General features: G+C 31.3%; 2 protein-coding genes across 6 annotated transcripts in view; one reads left to right on the forward strand and one right to left on the reverse strand.

Annotated features, from left to right (window-relative positions):
* The first annotated feature begins 1,624 nt into the window (after nucleotides 1-1,624).
* LOC132727788 (alpha-amylase-like) lies at nucleotides 1,625-8,721 on the forward strand. Its single transcript, XM_060713371.1, has 8 exons — nucleotides 1,625-1,773; nucleotides 2,023-2,162; nucleotides 2,860-3,011; nucleotides 3,400-4,040; nucleotides 4,422-4,530; nucleotides 5,101-5,212; nucleotides 6,440-6,770; nucleotides 8,572-8,721. Exons 1-8 carry the CDS (start codon nucleotides 1,725-1,727, stop codon nucleotides 8,607-8,609), a joined length of 1,572 nt encoding a protein of 523 aa, XP_060569354.1. The 5' UTR covers nucleotides 1,625-1,724; the 3' UTR covers nucleotides 8,610-8,721.
* Nucleotides 8,722-10,879: 2,158 nt separating this feature from the next.
* The window catches only part of LOC132727801 (uncharacterized), a 32,983-nt gene continuing 16,110 nt past the window's right edge, over nucleotides 10,880-27,752 (reverse strand). For 2 of the 5 annotated variants that reach the window (XM_060713390.1, XM_060713387.1), the window contains exon 2: nucleotides 10,880-12,903. In XM_060713390.1, the coding sequence (XP_060569373.1) occupies nucleotides 11,055-12,785 (1,731 nt within the window). In that variant the 5' untranslated portion in view covers nucleotides 12,786-12,903 and the 3' untranslated portion in view covers nucleotides 10,880-11,054. Of the gene's footprint in view, nucleotides 12,904-14,282; nucleotides 14,435-17,559; nucleotides 17,724-19,636; nucleotides 19,904-27,752 lie in introns of those variants that run through there. The other 3 variants (XM_060713389.1, XM_060713391.1, XM_060713388.1) reach the window with 3 other exon arrangements.

Consider the following 27,752-nt stretch of genomic DNA (forward strand, 5'->3'; position numbering starts at 1 on the left):
ATCAAAGTATTGTAGTTTTCTGCTCCGCATATATAAGGTAGTAACTGAAAAGTAAATGCAACGAAAATTCGTGACATATCACTAATTATAAACATTCATCATTTACTTTAAAGCTGGCCTATCTTTGTACCGATCAATTTACCATCAATGCAAGTCTCACAGACATCTGGAAACAGACCCTATCCCACACTCCACCCTATCCACTCACTTTTATCCACCACTCTCAAGACCTCATGCAGTAACCGTTTACATTGTATTACCGAATACTCCAGAGCGTAGTACACAAATAAATCTGACTGTCGAGTAGTGGAATATATACATGTCGGACTGTTTTGGCGAGAAGATTTTCACTAAATTATTTTCATCAGTGGTAAACAACAGGTTTATCGTGAACAAAATACCTCGAAATTAATAAGGATTACAAACACGAAATGGAAATTCTCAATTTAGAATTACATAATGTATTCGTTTTTATTCAAGGTACATATGTATAACCTCGCCGTGGTGCAGAGGTAAGCGGTCTCGTTGAGGGTGTGAGAGGCCTATGGTTCAAATCCTAGTCGAGGCAATTCTATTTTTTTTTCATGCAAAATTCCATATGTATCCATCTCAATCTGTTATAGAAGAAAATCAAAACGCTGTCGCTGCGTAAGATGAATTATAGTATATAAAAATAAACTTATACAGGAAAGTACATACAGATAGTCAGTATGATTTAGATTGCAAAAATCAGAAAATACCATAGAGCTGCAGCCCTTTGATTATTTTAATATATGGCTAAAAATACGATCTCAAAGTAGCTTAAGAGTTGCTTAACACATAGTATTTAGAAATCTTACACAGATCGAACGGGACACTTTAAATAGGAAAATATGGAAAAGATTAAGATTGTTCAAGATATGTACTCAGAATTAAATTGTAAATCGATATTTAGTACGACTTTAAGCCCGATTCAATAAAAAAAAAACCCTCTTTTCTAGTCATTTTGCACAGTCAATAAAAATAATTATTCTGGAATTATCGAGAAAAACAGCTAACAATTTGTATATCATTTATAAAGATATACACCAAACGGTATAAACGTAATGGCGACCTCTGCAAAAAATAAATAAAAAAGGTCAATAAACAATTAAAGATTGAAATAAAACAAAAAATAAACAAACAAAGACCTCCTTTATAAACGTGTCCATGTATACTTGTTAGAAAATAAAGATAAGCCCTATTTAATCATTGATTTGATGAAACTAGTTTTTATTTGACATGTAGTTTTATTGAGAATAAAATTGAACTTATCTTTGGTCGTTTTGTTTGTTGGGTTTCCGGGTATCACATCGCAGGTACACGATCAGAGAAAGACTCCAGGTCCCTCTCTTTGCATAAAGTCATGAGAACCACAGACGTTCCGTAAGCTAACTTGATAGCTTCATCGCATGAAAGAAACATGTGTATATAAATGCTATGTACATAAAGTAATAGAATCAGTAACGAGTTATTTTTTTTTTTAAATCAAATGACATTTGACACCTTCGGTTTGTTGTTTTTCAAAGTTTGAAATTATTTAAATTCTTTTAGTAGATTAATCTTATCAGATGAGTATTGCTCAAACTATAAGGACAATATGAGGTGTGAAAGTAGAACAGATACTAAAGTCTGGGTTGATAAGAAGAATTTATATAAGATCATTGACACTTGTCAGCTCTCGCAGACGTTTTGAAGAGGAAGAGATGCGTTTTATTTTCGCTTCAGTATTTTTTACTGTAATTGTTCCGCAAGGTAAAATTTTCTCTCTTTTTAGCTGTCTGTATTTTTAAAATTAAGATTAATTTAGATATTTTAGAAATATAAAAATAATGAAATCAAACTGGTTGTTAATATAAAAGTTAATGTAAATTGACGAACTGTAATGTTTGATTGTTCAATAAATTAATGTGTCAGGCAACACATAAGGACAGTATCTGATTCAACCTAATTGATGGCAGATACAGATATATTTTCTTTTCGGTGATACATTTCATATTTTAGCTTTGGTCGCTGGTCCATACAGTGACCCGCATTGCGCGTCTGGTCGTGATTCCATAGTTCATTTGTTTGAATGGAAGTGGTCTGATATCAAAGCTGAATGCCAGAGGTTTCTAGGGCCATACGGATACTGTGGCGTTCAGGTAACACACTTTATCAATACTAAATAAAGATAACACTTTTTATGCATGTATATTTGCCACGCAGTATAAGTATAAGGAATACTACGGCTTGCTTTCTTAAATGTCTTTTACTGTTAAAAGAAAATGTAAGTTACAAGATATTATGATCTTATGCCGCATTTGAACATGTTGCCTTTACGATATTTATTTTTTGTTTTGCAAACTTGAAAGAAACAACTGTAAAATGTATTCCCATACAAGTCATCAACATTTAGATTATCTTGATAAAAATAGCAATACACATAATGCTAAAGACGATCGGCCACACTCTTGAACATGCAAATTTGTCAATGTATTTCAATTAATTACATTCAATTGATACAGGTTGTATGAGAAAAATATAAACGTCTATTTAGAGCACAATCAATCATGACCTTGACCCCAGTGCCTCCAAACTCCGCTTTGATTAATTGGACCAATCAAATTATCTACTTAACGGTATTAGTTGAAATATGAAGTTACAAGGCAAAACTTGAGGAAAGACCAAAGGTCCTGCGGAAGGACAAAACGGCGCCTGTATGCTCCCAGAGGAGTATAAAAAACGCAACAATAACACGAATGATTCTAAAGGTATCATTTTGAAATAAAGACATAGCAAGGATGCATGTGAATGTATTTAAACATTTTATCAGGATATATGTTATTGGCGTTTTGATAGGTGTCACCCCCGAACGAGAACGCAGTTGTCACTAATCCAAACCGGCCTTGGTGGGAACGATACCAGCCCGTTAGTTATAAGATAATATCAAGAAGTGGAAATGAACAGGAATTTAGGGACATGGTAACCACGTGTAACAAAGCCGGTGTGAGGTAAATGTCCTTAAAATGTTTCGTTATGTTGTAGCTACACATTGTTTCAAAATAATGTTTCTAAACTCATGAATATTTTAATAAGCAAATTCGTATGGATATTCAGCTAAGTTACTATGCAGCTGTTTGATATATATATCTTTATAATGTTTTTTTGTGGAAGAAATAGGCAGGTTCACATCATACGTAATGAAACATGATTTCACATACTGTTAGAAATGATTTAAATTATTTTTTTTACCAACAAATTAGATATTCCTCATGGCAAAAGATCTCTTTCGGTTTCAGATATATAATACATCACATTATTCTAAAACATTTCTGACGTGTTGTCCTAAATTCTCTAATTTCTTACCTAGTTTCTTTCATTGAACTTTATTCAAAACAGAATTTATGTCGACACCGTTATAAATCACATGACCGGAAGTTACTCCGGTACCGGAACTGCAGGTGACCATTTCGACGGAGGAAGCTGCAGTTTTCCTGGTGTGCCTTTCGGTAGTCAAGACTGCAATGGTGGTGACAATTGCCATACAAGTGACGGTTCAATCCATAATTACAACAACCCCGAAGAGGTTCGCAACTGCAGGCTTGTTGGTCTTGCAGATCTCCGACTGTCAAAGGATTACGTTAGAGGAAAAATTGCCGGGTACCTGAATCATCTTGTTGGTATGGGCGTAGCTGGCTTTAGAGTCGATGCAGCGAAACACATGTGGCCAGGAGATCTAGAAAATATTTTTTCTAGACTTCATAATTTAAGGAGCGATGCCTTTGGGTCCGGGAAGAAACCGTTTGTATTTCAAGAGGTAATCGACCAGGGCGGGGAACCCATTAAAATGTCCGAATATTTCAATACTGGAAGAGTTACCAACTTTATATATGGGGTAAAACTAGCAGACGTTTTCCTCCGACATTCAAATCAAGCAAAATGGCTTGGTAACTTCGGTGAAGGGTGGGGAATGCCTAGTACATATGACGTTGTTGTGTTCTTAAGTAACCATGACAACCAGAGAGGTCATGGAGGTGGCGGTAAGAGTTTTTTCATGTTTATTGGTTATATTAAATAATAGAAAAAACCCGATTAATCCGGTTTTATTAACTACTCAATTGTCATTTAACACATGAATTCTAAGTAAAATTTTAGACATTAATTACAGTATATCAGCCTGCATTAAGGGAATTTCTTAAAGTCATAAGAAACGAGAGAGAAGAACATCATTAGCAACAACAACAAAATGATGAAGAGGCATGAGAATCGATAATGGCCATGGCCCTATTTTGGATATTAACCAATGATTGTTTTGCACTGGGATTCAAAAGCCGTAACAACCTTGCTTAATTCGTTTTTAAACAAACCATTGATGCATTACTTATTGTATCTTTTTGAATGTAACTGATTTTATTTTAAAGGTGCACCTATCACCTTCTGGGATCCGAAACCGATGAAAATTGCAACAGCTTTTATGCTTGCTCATCCTTATGGCTTCCCGAGGATAATGAGTAGTTATCGCTGGAACAGGTAACAATTCTTTATGTATGCACACAATGGTGTTAAATACAGACACAGCATTTTTCTGATCTTTCAGATCACAGTTGTCCTATAAGTCTTTCAAGCAGCATTCAAAAGTGATACGCTTAAAATTTGTTGACGTCCCGCCTATGGCGAACTTTCAGCTTTAATATATGCAGTCTTACAGGCTCAAGTGGGCAGATAAGGAGAAGATGGTAACTCAATTGCATGAAAGAATCCAGCGACCTAGCTGGATTCAAACACGTAGCAGTGAGGAGTATCCAAAACTTTTTGACATGCCAAAGCTAGAATCTGAGAACTTTTTGTTCTGGGTCAGAATTAAGCTTACAGTATATCGGGGATTTATATATAATTGCCCATACATAAAAATAGCACAATATCTCAACGTATCATACTATTAGTTGGACTACATTGAGGGGTAAAATTCTTAGCCTGAGAGTTTGAACAATTTGTTATTTATTTACCACTTCTTGTTAATTTGCATTGTTGCCTTTATACATCTATTTCACATTTTCAATTAAAAATACTTTCATTTGTATCATTTGTGTTCGTAAATAGGAACTTACAAGGTGGAGATGACAAAAATAACTGGCAAGGACCACCCCACAATGGAGACATGAGCACACAGTCTGTTGGTATCAACTCTGACATGACATGTGCTGGCGATTGGGTAAATAATAATTTGTTTATTTCGAATGATTTAAATTTCATTTAGTACAAATCATCCTTTTTCTATTTTACATAATCCGATATTTGTACATTTTAAATATATATTCATTGTTAATAATATTTGTAATGGTGTAATTTCAATGTAAAATGCCAAAAAACTATTATTTTTTATTGTAAGTGTAAGTAGTAAGATATGTTATGTAATAGATATGTGTGTAATAAGATATGTGCACAATAATATATGTGTGTAAGGAAGCATATTTGTATGTGATAAGATATGTTTGCAATAAGATTTTTATGAAATAAGATGTATGTGTAATAGAATGTAATGTATTAAGATATGTATATTACAAGATATGTATGCAATAAGATAAGAATGCAATAAGATTTGTATGTTATAATATATCTGTGTGTAATAAAATGTTATGTATTAAGATATGTATGTTACAAGTAATGTGTTTAATAAGATATGAATGCTTTAACAGTTATTGTATGAATATTTTATGATATTTGGTGAATATACTTTGGTCTCGTTGAATATGGCATTAGCCAGGTTCATAACCTTTGATATTCACCACATCATCATACAAAAAATGTATAATAATATTGTGCAGATAAAAGTAATATATACTAAAATAGTTTTATTTATAATTATTTTAGTATTATTTTAAGAATCATAATCGTTTGATTTGGAAACAATTGTGCGGTAATGAAACCCTTACACCACCAAGTATAAAAGAATATGGCTGCGTTCTTTTTCTTTCCGCTAATTATCAGGCCTGTTTGCATATATACAAATACAAAAAGCAGAAACATTCTATCAATAAAACATAGTCACAATGATGAACGGCATCATATCTAAGAGTGTTAGGCCATTTATCAGTCCATCCCTGGATACAAGTCCAATAAAAACTACGTTCCACTTGTTGTAGCGTTGGTAGTTAACCCTCCAGAAAAAAGGCAGTAGGCCATTTTGTATTCACCAGAGCACAGGTCAGACAACGTATCGTATTCGTTACTGGTCAACTTACATTTCACAAGAAACTCAACCGATATCTGTACATACCATATCTGAGGTACAGTGCGTATGTCCCTAGAAAGGTTTAATGAACAATTACGACGAAAGAGACCGGAATCGAACCCGGGTCGCCCGATACAGTCAAACGCTCGTCCTATCCAGGTATCACTTTAAAACAATTTTGTAGTTTATACTTGCGTTTGTTTAAAGGTATGCGAACACAGATGGCGTGAAGTTTACAACATGGTTGCGTTCCGAAATGTTGTCGCTGGCACGTCCCTGAAAAATTTCCATTCATACGGGGATCAGGCCATTTCCTTTTCACGCGGAGATAAAGGATTCATCGCACTTGTTGGTGACGGAAGTTCTATAAATAGTAACATAAATACTGGACTTCCATCTGGAAGTTATTGTGACGTCATCAGTGGAAATTATGACAATGGCTCGTGCACAGGAAAAACGATTCATGTGGATGGAACTGGAAATGCACATATCAACGTAAATGGCCACACAGACGACCCTATGGTCGCTATCCATGTTGGCAAGTATTTTACATAAATTTTGAATTAGTATTTTATTTGTTTTATCAGTCACAATTCGAATACAATTAAGCCCTAGTTTTTATTACTATCGTTATTTATATCTATTAGAACAGTCGTTAGCATTTCATCAGGCAGCCAGATTGTTTCAGTGTTTACAACCTTACTAAACAGTGGCTTTTTTACTTTTTTGTGATCTGTGTAAAGGAGAGCCCACGAAACTTCTGATGTAGAGCCCTCGGCCAAAACATAGCTAAAACAGGTAAACACATCCGACTAAAAAGAACCTTCAAAACATCGGAGAATACTATGCCACGTAGAACATTTTTCTTCTCATTTGTGATGCAATGTCGATTCGACGTTGCTAGAACGTCTACAAAATATTAACTGGTGTGTTATCTTTTACGGCGAGACACACCTCTAGTGATTTCCCTACCATATAGTTAATGTTGACCTACATAAGCTTGCATGTAACATTGTGCCTACCTCACCTTTGGCACATCACAGAAAATAGTTCTTAGTTAATAGAACTTCGTAAAAAATAAAATACTTACATTTATTCAAATGTTATCCAGACATCGATACGGTGATTGAGGCATCGACAATATGAAAGTGCCCTGGCAAATGTGATGGAGTCAATATTGGCGATTAATAATCATTTTTAGACAGAATTGCATTAGTTGATGCAGACTAACTTTCATGAAGTGTTTAAAGTGACATTATGTCCATCAAGGGGTATACAGTGACTGAACAGTTTAAAGTCTAATTAAGTTTACAGTTTGTCATAATTCCTTTCAATTTTATTAATTACCTCGCATGAACTGTAAATAATTCACGTAGCTCAATGACATTACGCCAAAGCAATGCAACGCTATTTAAAAGTTACTGTCAAAACAGTGATCACTGAACCAAAGAATGAATCTTTGACGCACCACATCGGCGAAAACAAATAAAAGAATGCGCATCCAAGGACCAAATTTCCAAAAGTTAATCAAATTATCTAGATGAAAGAAACTATTTTTGCAAATTTAACATTCCACTTCAAGGAAACGCTTTAAAGAACATTTAATTTTTAACTAGAAAGTTATCCAATCAGTGATGAAGAAGAAAATGGCACATTTTATACTTTGACAGATACATATAGTGCGGTAGTAGATAAAGAAGGACCTATCTTATACAATTTTGAAATTCTCCTTTAGTCAATCCATGAATATAAATCGGAATGATTCCACAATATCGAAACTTATTCTTAGTTGTTTTGGCTCCGTCACATTTGCGAGAGCTCTTTCACATTGCCGATGGCGCCAGCACCATGTCGATGACTCGATCACATTTAAAAAAAATGTAAACATCAAGCTCTGTGAAACGTGTTTTTTGTGTTGAGCGAGTTAGTATCTTCGATAAACGATAATGAAATAACTGAAGATGCATCACAACGTATTAATAGGAAACACACACGTTAATAATTAGTAAAAGTTCTAAGATCATCATTTTGGGATATTTCGTATCGAACTAGCATTCTAAAATGATGAGGTTTAAAAAAAATAAGCATATTTTCTAAAAATGGATAGTTTTAGAAGCTGTGTTTACATGTTTTAGCTTTGTTTCGAGCACTAAACAGATCACGAAAATGTGAAGAGCCTTTCTTTTGTAGGGCAGTTACTTATAATTCACACAGAGCTTTCGGTAATTTTTATTTAAAACACGCAGACAATCTTTTCATTAAGCTTATTCATGTTGGTGAATTTAATTTGAGATATGCTTGTACTATGACTTTAAACTTATTCGTCTTTGTTTTTTTAGGTGCCAAAGTGGGCAGTCCTAAGAAAGTCACAACATAGTTGAACTTCACACATTATCTATATTATGTTAAAAAAAGATGTATTTGAAACGAATTTATATAAAGTTTGAAACATTATCAAAGCATTGAAGTTTTTCTGCTCCATATAACTAACTGAAAAAATGTGCATGAACATTACCCGCCATTTACCTGTCATTTTTGTAGAAATTCATCAGCTTTCTTACCTTTACTACTGGCACTTTTGGAACAAATCCCCAACTGCCCGACACTTCCACTCATACGCACGCATGCACGCACCCTCAGTCCACTTTCAAACTCTTAGTCAATTACCATTCATTTACATTTTAACGCAAATGGAACATCTCTAAATAATAAAGTATGTATAAAAGATACATTAGGACTTTGAAAAATTTCAATTAACTATAAACATGATAAAGGCAGAGTAAGTTGAAGATTGCTTACTGAATGCTAATCTGTTTCAGTTCCCTAGCCCCCCCCCCACACAGACAAATAACTTTTTAATAAAATTTAAGTATGTATTAGTGTATGTATATGTATGATATGTTTCAGTTCAACATTTTTTTTCCTTAGATTAAATTTCTTGTAACATTGTACCCTCGCACAGATTAAAATCTTCAAAATTATTGTTCATTTTTGTTATTTAGCTAAAAGAGTGGAAAGAAATTTGATGAAAGATATTAATTGAAACATCCCCACGTGTGTTTGTGAGAAAAAACCCAGATAAGTCCTCTTAAAGCATCCTTTTTAGAAAACATTTCTTTTATTTGACATCTAATTTAACATATTTTATAAATGAATCTAACATAAGTATTACTATTAAAGGTATTTTTTATTTAACAAAACGAAGGGTAATTTACGGCACCTGCTGACATGGCGAAGTATCAGCCAAGGGTCACGTACAGTATATATCTTTTGAGACTTCACAAAGAAGAGCTGTTACAAAACAGTGATACACATAATTTTATCCAAATTAACATTTCTCGATTTTATTCATTCGTTAGGCGTGAAGTATGCATGAGATCTAGATGTGAAGACGAAGGCCTTGATACTTCTTTATTACGTGGGAATGTTCGATTAGCTAGTTCGTAGTATTAAATAAATGTTTTAGTCATTGCCCTGTCTAATTAACTCAACGGGTGGAATAAGACGACACTGTCAACTGAAATTCAATGCAATTTAGAAACAATTTGTCGTCTGCTACATTTTTTTCTTGTTTTATCAGATAATTGCTAGGTAATTTATTTTGTTACCTAACTTGGAGTGGCAATTAATAGTTAATTCATTGTAGACATTTTTAATGTTTGAGAACAACCATAAAAAGACTTGATTTAGCTAAGGTGCTCATCGGACCGGAAATGTATGAAGTATCACAAGGTTCCCTTCACGAATCGGTTGGTGACGTCACGTACTGTTTCTTGTTCAGTAACAAACACTTTTTACGCACATTCAAATAGTTGTTAAAAGTGAAAAATTCTAGCATAAAAGAAACATATGGAGAAATTTACAATATTAGTCAGTCTATATATTTTCTTCTAAAAATCTTGACAATACTCGTATGACAAATTATATAATAAATTCCACTATGTACAGTAAAATAATAACGTCAATACTGCTTCCAACATGTCGACCATAATACTGAAGAGTCGATCAATCACATAACATTTCTAATAATCAGAGTTTTATGTTAAAAGTTAGATAAATATTTGTTTTAAATAATAGCTACAACAAAACATGAATATTACATTGTATGTCATACTTTAATTTCTGTATGTTCATTGTGAACATTAGTGTTAAGACACGGTACTGCTTTCTTACAATGAATTAATAACTTTTATTGTGTATAGCAAGATAGAGAACCTTACGTAGCAAATTAGAAAACATAGCAAGCTAGAAAAGTAACGTAGCAAGCTAGAAAACGTAATGTTACAAACTAAAAACGTAGTAAGCTAGAATCCGTAGCAAGCTAGAAAAAGTAACGTTATAAACTAGGAAGCAAGAAAACGTATTAAGGTAGAAAAAGTAACGAAGCAAGTTAGAAACTTAGCAAGCTAGTAAGGGAAAGAACAAGCTATAAAACGTAGCAAGCTAGAACGCTGCAAGCTTGAAAAGTTATAGTTAACTACATAACGTAGCAAGCTTAAATTTTTAACGTAGAAAGCAAACAATAATTAGATACTCTCTGAAAAATTTGTATTGTAATTGAAAACCCTGTTTAAAGCGGCCGTTTATTTGAATGTCATACAAACTTCTCCTCAAATAAAAAATTTCATTATAAAAAAAATGCAATAATAAAGAAAGTTTTTATATTTGACTTTGTGAACAAAATATCATGAAATTTCAAGTTTACTTCAGAAGAAATTACCCTTTATAATCTAACTTCATGTACCAAAAACCTTTGGATTTTGAAAATTTGATGTGAAATAAATATGAATGTAAAGTTAGTATTTGCATGTTCAACCATATTTCACACTGCGATGTTGTGTCTCGAGCAAAACGCACAAAACATCTGCTTAATTTTTGCCCGAAACTCCGTGTTCATAAATCCATAAATAAAAGGGTTTATCATTGAATTCACAAAGTAGGTCCTTAAAAACACATTGTAAAATATTTGTTCCACTTTACTTAGTTTAGTCGGTATGTCGGTGTTAGAATACCGCAACGTGACAATCACAAGGTAAGGGAGGAAACTCACAACAAATGCTATTGTAACCATCCGCATGATTAACGTATTCCTACGCAAAATGAACTCTTTCACTTCTGCGTTTGTAAGTTCATCGGAGATAATTCGGTTCAGTCTTGACCTACTTTCTATGCTTTGACTTCGATAAAGAATTCCTCTGACACTATCAGCAGACATTGGGGTCATTGGAGTAAGGCAACTATTTGTACTATTTGTAGACCCTGATGAAAGGCGACCATCTCTGATTTTATTTTTGTTATCGATTTCTAAATATAGCAATTTTGCATTCGGATTCTTTTCGTTTTTGGGTGTTTTAAAAGGAGTTCCGTTTGCGCTTGTGTCAAAAGTAGTTTGTTGCTTACAAAGATTATTACGTTTCATATCTAGTGAATCGTCTGACCTTTTGTCTGACCTTTTGTCTGATTCACTACAAACATCATCTAATTGTAACGACCTTCTTCTTTGATTTGTAATATTTTCAGTTTTAACTTCTTCTTTATTTTCCTTTTCAATATCGTTCACTACAATGCTAACAGAAGATTCATTGTTTTGTCTGGCTTGAGGCCTTGCCAGATCGTTTAGGGTTTTCATGTCCAGACGATTTATGTTTTCGAGTGAAACCGAGCGTGAAGTTTTGCCGTACCAGCTCAAACGCTCGCGGTTATCCGCCGGAGTATTTGGCACGGTTCCGGTGAATGCAGACATCATGCTTATGCCAAAATACCTTAGACTGTGCTTTTGTTCGTCAGTAAGGTCAGTGCTGGTTGACATAAAAAGAGTGCGTCCAATAAGTAGATAAACCATCGTCAATATGATGAACATTATGATGTGTCCGCCAAACAAAAAGAAGTAGAATCCGGCTGGTAACTTGTAATGATCGACGTAAAAATTTGATATAAGACATGTTTTAGCTTCAACTTTAACAAGTTTATTTGTAATGCTATCTTCTACCTCAACGTCATATGTATAAGTTCCGTAAAATATAAGTGACGGCCATGACAGAAAAAGACCGAGCAGGACCGCTGTAAGACATGTCCTCTTTGCGTACTGAATACCTAACTCTCTGCCGAAAAATGGTCGACATACCATAAGATATCTGTCTATAGAAATAGCCACTAAGACAAATGTCGATGAAACGGTTGCCGTAAAAGTCATGTATCGTGAAATTTTACAGATGACGTCATAATCAAAATTCAAAGGGTTCCACAATATGGCGGCTTCTGTGGGCATATTGACCATGCATGACATTAGATCAACACCGGCAAGTGTTAAAATAAAAATGGTCGTCTTTGTTAATTTCCATTTTGATGTAAATATATAAATCACAATAGTATTTCCAGTGAATCCAATGATCATATAGAAAATCACAAATACAAATGGGTAAATATTGATCCCCATTAGCTCACGCCTTGCTTCTTCAATTAGCGATTCATTGCACAGGGCGTTGCTGGAATTACTGTTTCCATATGACGTATTATTTGACGTCACATTCGACGTCATATTTGCTACCGTCATTGTTTCAGACTGTTATATCGCACATTGCATACTCTTGAGGTAGATGGACTCTTCTGCCAAATAAACTCTAACTTTATTACATCATGATTGTGACGTTAAACATCCACCTTCGGCCAGTCTGAAATATATAAATGACTTTGGTAAGTAACAAGTTACATACGTTTTCATTACCATTTTCATAACCACTCAAAATACTCCCAAAATTTACTTTACTGGTTGTTAGAAATTCTAAACCATTTAAATGCAATAATATAAAGAGAGGTTTAATAATCATATTTAAAATTAATCCATTTAAATATCCTTTACGCAAAATTTCAAGGTCCATAAACCACCAAATAATTATATCTTTATTTCTTTCTTTCTCATTTTTAGTACCCGTGATACTTCCGAAAACTTTATTTTATATATTCATGCTATAATACCATTTTTTTTACGTTTTGTTACTGTAATGTTTTATTTATTTTACATTCTGCGCTACTTACTTCCGGTAATAAGCAACCAATATGCTTTTAATCCATTATTTAAACATTATTAAACACGTGTTTGCACTTTGTTAAGGACAAAATAATCATGCAGTTTTTGGGTTTTTGGGTATAATGCGCCTTTAACCAAGATACTGAGTGAAAAAATAACACCCAAATTATTAAGATCTGTTCAAAGCAAGTAATATTGATGATACAGAAAAGTACATTACAGTACAATAAGTATTTTGACCGGTTGTATAGGGTTCAACTGTAGGTAAATTGAAATTGAAATTTAACGCATTGTGAATACATAGTCTAAATATTGTAATAGCCCACCATTAATGTTAGTATATACATAATATACGTAAAATAAGTATGATATCTGCAAATTAACTGCATGAACAGAAATATGATAATAAAACGTTGAAAGGGTTTACAAATATAACTGGCAAATTTACTGTTGAATTATAATGTTTTCATAAGCTAATGATGTTTTAAAAAAAGAACTTTAACAAAGAATCCAAAAATACAATTACAAGTACATTGTATATCTCAATATGTTTTAGGCCCTATATAGGTTGCCCTATTTATTTATCAAATATGTAGCATGTATGTAAAGTATGGACATATAATTATACAGCTTATGAACAGTTATATTATTATACAGTGATGCATTTAGAAATTATCTATAACAGCTTTTGTTTATACAAATTTATTTTAATTCGATTGTGTTGATAGCTATAAGCTTAGAATCCGTTCCTGGAACCAACCAGTACATAGCAATGAATCTAAGAAAAAACAACGGTTTACCCCCTGACATTGTTTGAACCAACGCGATCAGCAATCCTTATATTAAAATTTAAAAAAAAACATGCAAAGGTAGGATATCAAGTAAAATTTGTCGTATATAATATTGCCCAAAATTTGTCTAAATTTTATATTTCTATGAATATCATAGTAAACATGTAAAATATTTTAGACATGCACTTTATAATATATACATATATATATATGTGAGGTTAATGAACCATACCTTATTATCCAAACAAAACTTCCATTTCTGTTTTTACGACAACTTTAATCACCAATTTTATATTTATCCAGAGTTTGTCATAGCCATGAACTATTATACTTTGTACAATGGATCATAAGAGTTTCATTACGAAACGAATGTGGTACATTCAATTATAATAATGATACGATTTTCATGGCGAGAAATGACATTTGTTTCCTATAGCAACAAAAAAAGACATCTCTTACAAAAGAATCAGCGAGGGAATGTTTAATACGCATTTCACGCATATTATGATCTTTACATGTTTCGCCGCTTTAAATACAAAAAAAAACGAAACAAGATATGTTATCAAAATAAAATATAATCGTATGAATCGAGAGCATTTATGTCATGCACTTACAATTTTGTTTTATGATTAGACATAATCGTAATGTACTTTTAACTGTAAAATGTTAAACGTTTAACATAATGACACATCTTCATCCCAGTTTTAAAGCGAAATGTGCTAATTTGTGTTGTGATGTGGTGTTCTCCTAAGCAATTCATAAATACTTGTACATTAGTGTAGTCATTTGAAATGTGCCACAATATTTAAAAAAAAGATTTTTTTTTCTCGTACAAACTAACAATTAACAAACATTTAAGAATTTGTAACAAAGTGTAAAATTTATGAACATTTACTACAACATGTGTTGAAATTTTGCGTACTGGATTAATTTTAAATATTATCAAAATTCTCTTTATAAAATGAAAAAATTCATAACATTTATAGGATTTCGGCAAAAACTTAAAATTTCAAAATTGCAGCACATTAAAAAAAACAAAAACAAAAATGCGTACTTTAAAGGCTTGTAATAAACCATTAAATATAATATATTTTTATTATCTGACCTATAATTCTTTAACAAAACATAAAAGTTTAGATAGTAGAGTACAGTTTTCTTATACAAAGAGATAATGTTTACATTTATACTATGAAATGTTGACCAACCATGGAAATCAAGTTAATTGCAAAATTATAAAACGTCTTAAGTCGCAATATATAAAAATACGAAAATTAAGATATACGCTATATTTTGCCTCTAGACTTTTTACTTTAAATTTAATAATAAGAATCAAAAGGCATCAAGCATTTCCAACAATTACATATCAAATCAGGTAAGGAAATACATCATGATGTGTTTGAGAATTATTGATGTTCTAAGCATTCTTGAAAATTTCGAATTTCTTATCGTTTATATATATGTATATATCCTTTTCTAACACTCTGAAACTAAATCAATACTTTGTTCAATTAGGATCACCCTATTTCTGACTATGAATCACAAGAAAGTGTAGCGTACTTTGATGTTTACCTCCTACAACATTGTTCAAAAAAGGAACCTAAATGATAGAATAACAAAGTCGAGCTTTATATAGGCTAAATATTTTACTTTCAAACAACGTCTTTAGATCTTTGCCTTTTGTTTCAAAAATGTGCTCTTTTTTAAATCTCTATGGCTTGATTTTATAGTACAAGCACGTAACCATTTGCAATACATTACAGTTCAAAAAAGTAGTCTTTGTTTTTGAATTCTGTGGTCTAGTTTATTTTGAGCTTTAGGAATTAACGTATCTTAGCATTACGAATAACGTCAGTCAAAGAAGATAACCTTTGCATACTGCCTTTGATCTGCACTTTGATTGTTCTGAATTAATCTAATTCTTTTTTAGGATTAGTTGCCAATTGATAATCAGTCTTATGATTTACTTTGTTAAAAATTCTCTGGTATTTTACGTAAATTCAGACTTTTCAACTTTTGATACAATTTGCGTTTCTTTCTGAATAAATAATATTTTTAAGATATTACAAAAAAAAAAAAAAAAAAAGAAAAAAAGAAAAAAAATCGTGTTACAATCAATTTCTTAACAAAATATATTTAAGACATTTTAGCAAGAAAGTTAGCCTTTATCTGATGATGCAAACATTAAAAGTACTACGCCGAAAAATAGTGTATCGTTCAATTTAACTATCTTATTTTCTAAATAAATTACTATAAGGAATAGACAATTTTTTTTTGTGATATTCAGATGCAATTGATCCCACCAAACTTTCTACACGTTGACATTGTTTACAAATAAATATAGACCCACCTTACATCAAGTATAAAACGTTTCTGTCAACAACTCACCAAACAGTGACCACCCGTTGACATTTTTTTCTAATAAATTTTAAAATCACTCGTTATAATATCTGGAAAGTAAACGCAACTTTACTCAACGCAATACTCATCTGTGGATTGGTCGAATGTTCCACTATTGTTAACTATTTGAAGTAACATAGTGTGATATATCAAAAATGCCTTAGACATTCTTTCATTTGTATTTGATGTGTAAATAACAGCCGAAATGCATGATTTCCTTTCTCATTGTTTTGATGTAGATAGATTGTAAAAATAGACTAAAGGTTATCGCAGAAAAGATAAAACAAATGAAGCTATTCTTATCTTACTACGCCTCCATCTTTGCTGATTGTTTTCTGATATTGAATGATTCGTTCTGGTTGAAGACATTTCTGTATTTTAGAAAAAAATATTTCCAGCCATTATAATTTACTCGAAATATTTTATTGATCCGAAATATTTTATTACTTACTTGATTCATACCACTTAAATGATGTGTAAAAGCATTTCAAAATTAAAATAAATTGAAATCATCTGTGCGCTCATTTTTAATGATTGCAACATTTTGTTGGTTCTAATGCAAACAAATATTGTAAAAAACAAATCACTAAGACAATTTTCCAGGTATATTCCACTATTTCTTCAAATCCATTGTCGGTTTAATCAGATAGGTCCATTTATAAACAAAACATTTTTGTCATACATTTTACATTTAAATATACATATACCAAGATTAAGAACGAACAATTAATATATTTTTGTTCTACATATTCTAGATATATATAATAATTAGTTATAAATCAATTCATAAAATATATATTGATCACAATGTGTTTTACTTGATTATAGTGTTATTTGCCTGTTCATTTGAGATTACAATGCATACAAAGAAAAAAAAATATATAACAGGTTATGCAAAATCAGGCCTCCTTTAGCTTATGAGTGGAAGAAAACTATAAAATACTCCGTGTGTACTTTTGTACAAAACAACCACAAAACAAAACAAAATACTAGAATGCTCAAAGAACTTCTAATAAGTAAAGAAACTGCTAATTAAAACAGATTCTCCTCGCCTCTTTACCTTTTGAATATGCTTTTCTGTTTTATTAATCAAAATTGACATAAATTCTTACGTTTCTAAGCTTCCGTCTATTTCCTGAAGAATTTTAAGAATAATCGATGCGGTTTTTCACATGCAGTTAATTAATATCCCATATTATCAGTGTTAGAGCTATAACTTTTAATCTATCTAATTAACAAATATCTATCGTTAATAAATGGAATAATTATTCTTCTTTGTGATAGCCTTTTTTTACTCATACAGTATAATAGTTCAAAAATACACTATATCTATCCTCAATATAAAGATTTTTTTTGTAAATTTCATAGTAACCACTACTGATACAAGCATAGCAAAGTTTGAGTGTATACAGCAACTAACTAACATCTTAGAACTGAGATAATTACCACGAAATATATGTTAAATAGATTATGAATATGTAAATACACGAGGAAAACTTTAAGGCTTCTCGTCTTACAGCTTTAAGATGAAGGATTTGAACGAAGTAAACAAAGGTTCCTATGAAAGAGCTTTCTTCTGTACAGTTAGAACGGTTACCTCTAAACATTAACAGTATCAAATCTTCCTTTCCTAAAGTAAGACTTCTCAATAAATCTGTAAATCAAACCCTTTTCAAGCAACGCTTCTCTGTAGTTAACATCTTTGTCTTCCAAGGCTATTATCCTGCATAGAATGCAATGTACGTATGAAGAGAAAAGAATAAGCGCACATCCTATTTTTTATTGTATGTCGTTAAATTATATCACAGTATCACATAAGATGAAACATTCTTGTTACGGACACATCTTTTAATAGCAACAAGTTGTAATAGACAAACCAAAACAAGGCAATTTTAGTTTTACATACGTTTGCTTTTTAATACAAAACACCCTTATTTTTAAAATTCTTTCAGAGTAAAACAGAAAAAAGCAGCTCTTCTTTGTAATGAACGGTGTCTGTATGTAAATGGTTCAAAACAATAAGACAATATTTATGAGCAAAGACGAGACACATGATAAGATCAGACTTCGACAACTACTTACATATGATTATCAATAATTTAGCCTTTTGCATGCTGGGAAAATTATTTTTTGCTTAAATTGTCGACTGCTTGAATATTGGTGATTGCTGAACAGCTTGAGCTGGCGTCTTTTTAAGTAGCAAACTGTTTGCGAGGGCTGTTATTTAGCTAAGGCTTGGCTTATAAAACATTACATCAAATGACAGCAAATAGCCGATAATTTTACATATAATTTCACATACGCGTATACCATAAATGAACAACTGCTTAGTTGACACTATCAGTTCCATTGCCAAATACGTATTTCGAAAGCATTTTGTGTCTTGTTGTTTTATGTAACGGCGTCTGTTTTTCTTTCTTGAATACAACATTTCTTTTCTATTTAGAAATAGATAACAAAATAGAGAAAAACAGAATCTCTGATAATATGAATTTAGAAACCTCCGCAGATGTGTTTTTACGGCGGTTTCAATAAACCTTCAATGCGACACGTTAGTGCCCCTCCATGAAAAGCGGGGTATGGTCCCCGATTAAAAAATGCGTGTGCCCTAAACGAGAAAACAATAGGGATAACTTAATGAAATGGAATTTTGAAAGGGGATCTGAGGTTATGAAGCCTGCGTATCACAGACAATACGTCAAAAGACAAAATTTTAAAAGCAGGCAACATAACAAAACATACTTTTGTATTAACATTATTCAACTGAACATTCAGTTTACAACACTTTTATAATTAAACAACTTTTTAACTATAAAGGTAGGTGTGATATGTTGTTAATTTTTTTTATTATTCGAATAAGAATAATCAGTGATGCTAGTAAAAGATGGTTACGATTATTTAACAAAATATCTGTTCAATGCGTGAGCTTATCTTCACATTTCTTCATTGACATTTCTTGAAGATTAATTTAATATTTGTAAATCTCAAACCAACATTGAATACTGTTTTTATTCAAAATACTTGAAATAAAACAAATGTATTTCAGCTTAGAATTAAGTTAGATGTAATGTATTACATTGTTTTATCATCAAATACAACACTATATCAGTCATACGCCGTGCGCTAGTCAGTAATAGTTGTCAGTCCATATCTAAAACAAAGCTGATTTTTAAGAAGAAATTACATTACCAACTTGTCTCCGTAATTCATCCATAAAATCCCATGAAAGTCCATAAGATCATAGAATAATCAAAGAATATATCAACCCATAGGCAAAAATGTAAGTGCACTTTCCACAAAAAGGAATAAAATCCCATGAAAGTCCATAAGATCACAGAATTATCAAATAATATATCAGCCCATAGGTAAAAGTGTAAGTGCACTTTCCACAAAAAGGAATATAGAACGCATTTTTCTAAAATGAAATAATAAAATCAAACACTCGTTTCGTTAAATGAATAGCTTTCCTTCCAATTGGTAATTGACCAGATAAGCATCGCTCAGATCATTAACTACCAGAGATAGGTGAAATACGACCTCATTGTATCTGAAGAGAATATCAACACTTGCATTCTTATTTTTCTCACCTCACCGGATAGATCAATAAGAATAATTCAGGTGTGTGAATGGATCATAAGATAACTCTTTTAGTAAGAAAAAATAATTAAGGAACAATTAAGTATTAGTTGTTTATGGAAAATGCATGATATCGAAATATTTCAAATGCATAAGTTTTTGTTTTTATCGAGTTTTAATCATATTTATGTGATTTACTTCCCATTAACTGGAAATTATTGTTCATTCTCAGTATATACAATATTTTTCCATAGAGCATACTTTTAAGTCATTAAAATATCTAGTAATGGATCCTTATCTTTCTAAAAATGTTTTGTTTTCAAATGCATTAACAAAGTCCAATGGCGACCAAAGCTTACAGATTATTTGAAACCACTCTATAATCCGCTTTTTAGAACTAATTAATACGGTTTCATATAAGGAAATATATTCAAGTGACCCTTGAATGCACCCCTCGAGGCATGTTAACTATCAGGCCATCAGTTCAACTGGTATATAATTGATAAAATATGCTAACGTAGTTGCTATTCAGAGGTTTTACATATTCTTCTGCTTTATTTACTTCTCTAATCCCATATATAGCACAAGGAATCCAAAAGGAAACACTGCAGCTGGAAAATCTCCACATACAGCTGTCATCTAATATCAAAACTATATTTGGAACTTATTTGACTGGTTGGTTCATTCATGAAGAATTCTGCTTAAAGCTCTTTGCAAATACGTCCATTCTACCGACGAAAAAACAATAGTCTGTTTCTTCCAATGATTGAAGATGCCTTCTCGTATATGAGAGTTCGTTCATATTTGTTTGACGTTAAAGAAAATCAAATGAGAGTCATAGTCATGTTTTTACAGGCTCCACTGCTTGTTTAATATAAAATGTCAAGTTTGGTTACAATAATGTTCAAAGAAATTGTGTAGTTTGTAATTTTTGTGGTATGGATAATTAATCAAACAAACTAATCGGTCAATAATATCTATTTATCGAGTGTTGAATTTAGCGCTGAAATGAAATAAAATATAAATAAAAAAATAAATAAAAGAAAAGAAAATTAACTTAAGGGACACGAAAAAATGATATAAAGATACTTCTTTCTTTCTCTTTAAAATTGATAAAAACATGTAGATAGGTACACTGTATAGGTAATTCTTCTATGCAGTATGATTTACTTTATTCTTTAAATTTGATTTTCTTGGATAAAATAATTTTAATTTTCAAAGTAGACCTTACATGCGAACTATAAAGAAATATTCATCAATTCAATATGACATAAGATTTAAATGACAGTAAACAATGTCAGTTTTGATCTTTTGAAATTTATCAAAATACTTTTTTGGCGCTTTCTTGAATTGTTTTTACAACAGATTCTCTCCCATAAGATTTATTGGAAGTTAATCTGGCTTATGAATTATTAAGAGGAAAAAGACGTGACGATACATTGATTAGAAGCGACGCAATAAACTTTCAAGTGACCTGCATTTGTGCCATAATTTTAAATTTAATCCAAATTGAGTAATTGTTCCTGACCATGTTTGAAATATTAAAATTTTATGTTGAATGATAAATTTAATAGATTTATATGCAGGATAGTTATAACAAAATACAGGATCATTATGTTTTTCAATAGATAAAAAGTTTAATATCTAGATATTCAGAATTTGTTTCTATCAGTGATGTGTAGTAAGACCACATCAAAAGCGATTCCTCGAAAGTGTTATTTTTTTCGTCTTCCGTCTATTTCATGAAGAATTTTGTGAAAATAATGTTTTTATATCGATGCGGTTTTTCACATTCCGTAAAATTAATAACCCACATCTAATTAACACACAACTATCGTTAAAAATGAAATAATTAAGCTGAATTATTACAATAATACCGTACAATAGTAAAAAAAACACTATAGCTATCCTCGATTTAAAGTATGAATTTTGTAATTTTTGTAAAATAAACACTACTGATGCAAGCATGGCAAAGTTTAAGTGTATACATCAACTAACTGATGTTTAGAACTGAGATAATTACTACAAAATGTATGTTGAATAGATTATAAATATGTAAATACACGGTTAATTCTTTAAGGTTTCTCGTCTTGCAGTAATAAGATGAGGGATTTGAACGAAATTAACAAAGGTTCCTATGAAAGAGCTTTCTTCTGTACAGTAACAACGGTTACCTCTAAACATTAACAGTATCAAATCGTCCTTTCCTTAAGTAAGACTTCTCAATAAATCTGTAAATCAAACCTTTCTCTAGCAACGCTTCTCCGGAATAAACATCTTTGTCTTCCAAGGCATAGAATGCAATGTACGTATGAAGAGAAAAGAATAAGCGCACATCCTTTTTTTTATTTCAATTTTTTTTTATCAAATACAACACTATATCAGTCATACACCGTGCGGTATTCAGTAATAGTTGTATGTCCATATCTAAAACAAGCTGATTTTTAAGACGAAATTACATTACCAAGTTATCTATGTACCTTTTCCGTAAAATCCATTGAAAGTCCAAAAGATCATAGATATATCATAGAATATATCAGGCTTAATGTAAAAATGTTACTGCACTTTACATAAAGGAATATTAGAACGCATTTCTCTAGAATGAAATAATAAAATCAAACACTCGTTTCGTTTAATGAATAACTTTCCTTCAACAGATAAGTTTTGCCCAGATCATTAACTACCAGAGATAGGTGAAATACGACCTCATTGCAACTGAAGAGAATATCAACACGTTATTTTTTATTTTTCTCACCTCACCGGATAGATCAATAAGAATAATTCAGGTGTGTGAATGGAACATAAGATAACTGTTTGAGTTGGAAAATAACAACAACAACAAAAAACATCAAAGACCCCCCCCCCCAAGAAAAAAACAATATATTATTATACTTTTGTATTACATTTTCCGGAAAATGCATTATATCGAACTATTTCAAGTGCATATGCTTTTGTGTTTTTATCGATTTTTGTCATATTTATACGATTTATTGTCAATTAATAATTCACTGGAAATTATTGTTCCTTTTCAGTGTTAACAATATTTTCCCCATTGATCATGAAATATCAAGCAATTCATCCTTATATTTCTAAAAATGTTTTGTTTTAAAATGCTCAATGGCGATAAAAGCATGAAGATTATTTGAAACAACTCTCTTATCGCTTTTTAGATTTAATTAGTACGGTATCATATGTATAAGAAAACAATCAAGTGACCCGTGAACGACCCCTCTCCCTCCTCACTCCCTAAGGCATGTTTACCATCAGGCCATCAGTTCAAGTTGTATATGTATATTGTAACTGATCAAATATGCTAACGTAGTTGCTTTGTTTTTATGAATATTCAGAGGTTTTTCTTCTACTTTATTAACTTCTGTAATCTCATATATAGCACAAGGAATAAAATAAAACAACACTACTAGAAAATCACCATCGACAGCTGTAATCCAGTATCAAAACTATATTTGGAACTTATTTGACTAGCAGGATCATTCATGAAAAATACTTATAACGCTCTTTGTAAACACATTCAGTCTACTGAGAACAAAAGCAGTAGTCTGTTACTTCCAATGATCGTAGGTGTCTTCTGGTGTGAGAGTTTCGTTCATGACAGACATGTACATATAGTAATGCTTTTACAGACTCCTTTGCTTATATAATATAAAATGTCAAGTTTGACATTCCATTTAAAATTCTTTTATATCTAGTTCCGCCCATTGTTTTTCGTTTAGGGCCCACGCATTTATTGTAATTAGGGAAAAGTACGCCGCTTTTCATGGAATGACACGACAGTGTCAAATTAAAGATTTCGCTATAACCGCCGTATGAACACATCAACGGATGATTTCACCATTATCATGAATAAATGTTGCATTCTGCTTTGACCGGTGCTACGGGGCATGGACGGTAGTTTGCAACTGTCACAACCGTCCATAAATAGGCCCAATCAAGCCGAGTCTGCAACATTTTCAATTTTGTCGAGTTAATTTTTTTAGGGATTCTGTTTTTCTCTGTTTCATTTGATTACGTGTTTTTTATCAAAGAAGTTTGCACTGTTTGCAACTTTTGTTATGTAAATACTCTTCTGTGCGCTTTCTTTGATATTTTTTATTATGGGAACTTATTACAGTGTGTAACAGATTCTCTCCCACACGATTTATTGAAATATTAATCTGGCTTATGAATTATTAAATGGAAAAAGACACAATAATTAGAATCCACGTCATAAACTTTCATGTGACCTGCTTTAGAGCCATTATTTTAAATTAACTTGATAAATTTTTCATGGCCATGATGAAAATATTAAAAAATTATGTTGAATGATAAATTTAATAAATTTATTCTTTGATATTTGATGTAGGATAGTTATAACAAAAATGCAAACTCATTATGTTTTTTAATCTAAAGCGATTCCTCGATAGTGTTTTAAAAAACAATGTAAATTATGTTAGTTTACTGTATATTAATTTTCTCTTATGCGTTTCCGAAGTAGCATACTCGTTACTTTTTTTTTAATCGAAAACCTTAATTGATATATGTTTTCATAATAGCAAAGTGATGTTTCAGCAAAATAATAATAATAATAATGAATAATAATGAATAAATAATATTTTTTCTTGGTAAATGATAGAAACTTTATTGACAAAAACATAGTATAAGTCTTATTTCATATGCAGTAATAGTAAAAATGCAGCAACTTATGATTAAATAGAGGCAATTGTTTGTGAAATATATTTAACAGATCATATTCATGCCAGTGAATTGATTAAAGCTTTCTTTTAAAAAAATACATAACAAAAATTATAATTAGCAAAACATATACATGTTGCTACCAAAAACCTTAATGGGTCCAAAACGCATATCAAAATAACCACCCTTATCACATAACATTTTCAAGTATGTCTAATATATAATGAGCACACGTGTCTTTTCTTTAAAAACAAGGAACGTGAAGAACATATTTCGGCTATTGTCGCTGACATGCTAACTTAAATTAACGCAACAAAATAACAAAATAGTAATTGCTAGATTCGTTGAACTTTATTATGTTTTTATAACTCTTCTTCAAAAGGTCCAACATTAATTTAAGGTTCTTTACTAAGAGCATTATTGCAAAACATATTTAAAGAATTAAACTAAAACTTTTCAGTCAAATGGTATCCGAATATTTATAAGTAAGACACTTGTTACAAAATATATGCGTTATGTCAAAACGTTTGTCTGCCAATTTCTATGTACATACCTGTAAGTGTAAAAGACGAGATGACATAACCTCATCTTTCACTCTTTCTTTTAAGTATATTGTAGTGTAATGCTGTTGTATACATTCAAGTCATTAAAAAATCTTTGTTTATTGGGTACCATTTATTTAATAGATTTCTGTGCTGGCACACAAGGCTTGGAATTCACTGAATAAACGATTAAAGATCATTATGAAACATACTTGAGAACATTCTGAAATAGTAAGAGCATATCATAGTAAATTTATTCTTTTAAAGGGACTCCACTGAGGTTTAAAAGCCTTAAAACATACATGTAACATTTGAATTTCTTACATAAATGAGCTTGGGCACTTTAAACAGAAATATATGCAAAGATAGTTGAGAAATATACTTTGAAATAAATTGAAAATCGTATTTTTATGCTTTTCTTAGCCCGATTTGAGTGAAAGTGTTTAAACGCTTTTCATTTTGGGTCATTTTTTACAATTGGAATAATTATTCTGGAAAAACGAAGTGCGCGAATGATCTGAAATTTTGCACAAAGATTAGTGGTCTAAACCTACATCAAATGGTACATTTATCTGAAAAAAGTATTTTCAGTCCCATCATGTCAAAAAACCTCAGTGGAGTCCCTTAAATAGGGAGATATCGCGCCTTCCATCATCACCCATGGACAGACTCAATTAAAACGGACTCCGCGATATATTTATGTATTAACTTCATTGCTTTAGGAAAATCTTCCTTTATACAGTATTTTACAGGGTCATCCAAATTGCATACATGACTAACTGATTTAACTAAAAAATATTTTATGTATATTGAAATTTAGAAACGATAAATGATTCTTGTTTAATTAAAATATATAGTTTCATTCATTCATTCATTCATTCATTCATTCATTCATTCATTCATTCATTCACTCGCACACTCTTAAAACATATATGTCTTTGAATGTAAATTTCTAAATGTTTCACGTTTTTCGTACGTACATTTTATACTTGTTTGCAATAAAAATAACTTCTTTTGGAACTTTTGGAATGAAAATAATGAGACGTACAAAAATAAATCCATGGAATGTCCTCAATCAAGATAAACGGTTTTGACAGTTTAAATAGGAATTTAATGATCACTTTTCGAAAGCACTTCACAAGCTCTTCGTGCCATAAATCCATATTCAAAGTTAAAGGATTCTAAAGTTCTAGTAAAAAGACAGCTTTAAGTGAGTCCTTGAATCATCAGTCAGCGGAATATATTTTCTTAGAAAAGCCTGAGACAAAAAACTCTTATTTATACAAGATTCAAAGGTAAAGCATAATAGAACAATGTATTTAAATACTTGTTTGTCTAGGATAATACTTTGAAGTTTTGATATTTGTTTTCTGGTGGCCACTTTGATGCACCAAATCAATTTATCAGTATAATTTTACAGCAGTTCATAAACAGAAGAACAATATTGTTTTACTGTACGTACAATTGAAAAAGTTATGAAATTAATGCAATGCTATTTTTTGAGGATAAACGTTCTTGTGAAACATATTTCTCCTGCCAATCAAACTGTTTTAAGGTTACCTGAAATGTATGTACAGGATCAATTTAAAGATATTATAAAGCCAAATTAGAGAATTAAAACAAGTGAGACACTTGGTATGATATTATTCAGATATTAAATCTTAGTTGGTAGGGGTATAACTAAATCGTTAATAATAATAATAATTGTTAATCATATTATAAGTTATTTCTTGATATCTTAATTGCTTCTTATACATGTATATATCACCACTACTATTATAACGAAAACAAAATGTGGAATAATAATGTCAGTGTCAAATATGTTTTTATGTCTTTCTTTGACATTCTACTGTACACTCCCTCTCAATACTTAACCTTCCCGATGGACATCATATATCAAAACGTCTGTCTGAGCATTTTATTCCCCTTATGACTTTCTAAACAGTCAAGTATAGAGGAAACGGACAGGGGATTATTCTTCAAGATTGTGTAATCAATGGATTTGATAATACAACTATAATGTATTTGAAAATAGCTCAGATAATGTAGTACGAAAAGGACTGTTAACCAAAACATTGTGGACTAAATATGATTATATATTTTACTGTAAAATTGTAATTTTTAATAAAGGCAGTAAACAAACTGGCAAAAAAACAGATAATAAAAATGCTGTTACACAAACTCCACACTATTTGTTGCACAAAAATGAAAGTTTATGTTTCATTTCTACGATCGATGCGTTCTTTTTACGATCTTAATTAATTAGAATCCCAAAAGTATGCGATGTTTGAGCAATAATTTTTAATCTAACAAACTGCTGGTGGTAAAAATTCTTCGCTTCTTGCTGATAAGGATTTCAGCCGCCATGTCGGAGAAATATGGGGAATACCGTTGTTTATTTCGCATTTTAGGGCCAAAGCTGTGTAACAAAAAACTTAAGGTTTGCAGGATTGAAATAATGTACATGTTCAGTATACTAAACTAAATTTCAATAATGA

This window comes from Ruditapes philippinarum, unplaced genomic scaffold, assembly GCF_026571515.1.
Source record: "Ruditapes philippinarum isolate M1 unplaced genomic scaffold, ASM2657151v2 ctg432_1_1_1_1, whole genome shotgun sequence".
In the NCBI taxonomy this organism is placed as follows: domain Eukaryota; kingdom Metazoa; phylum Mollusca; class Bivalvia; order Venerida; family Veneridae; genus Ruditapes; species Ruditapes philippinarum.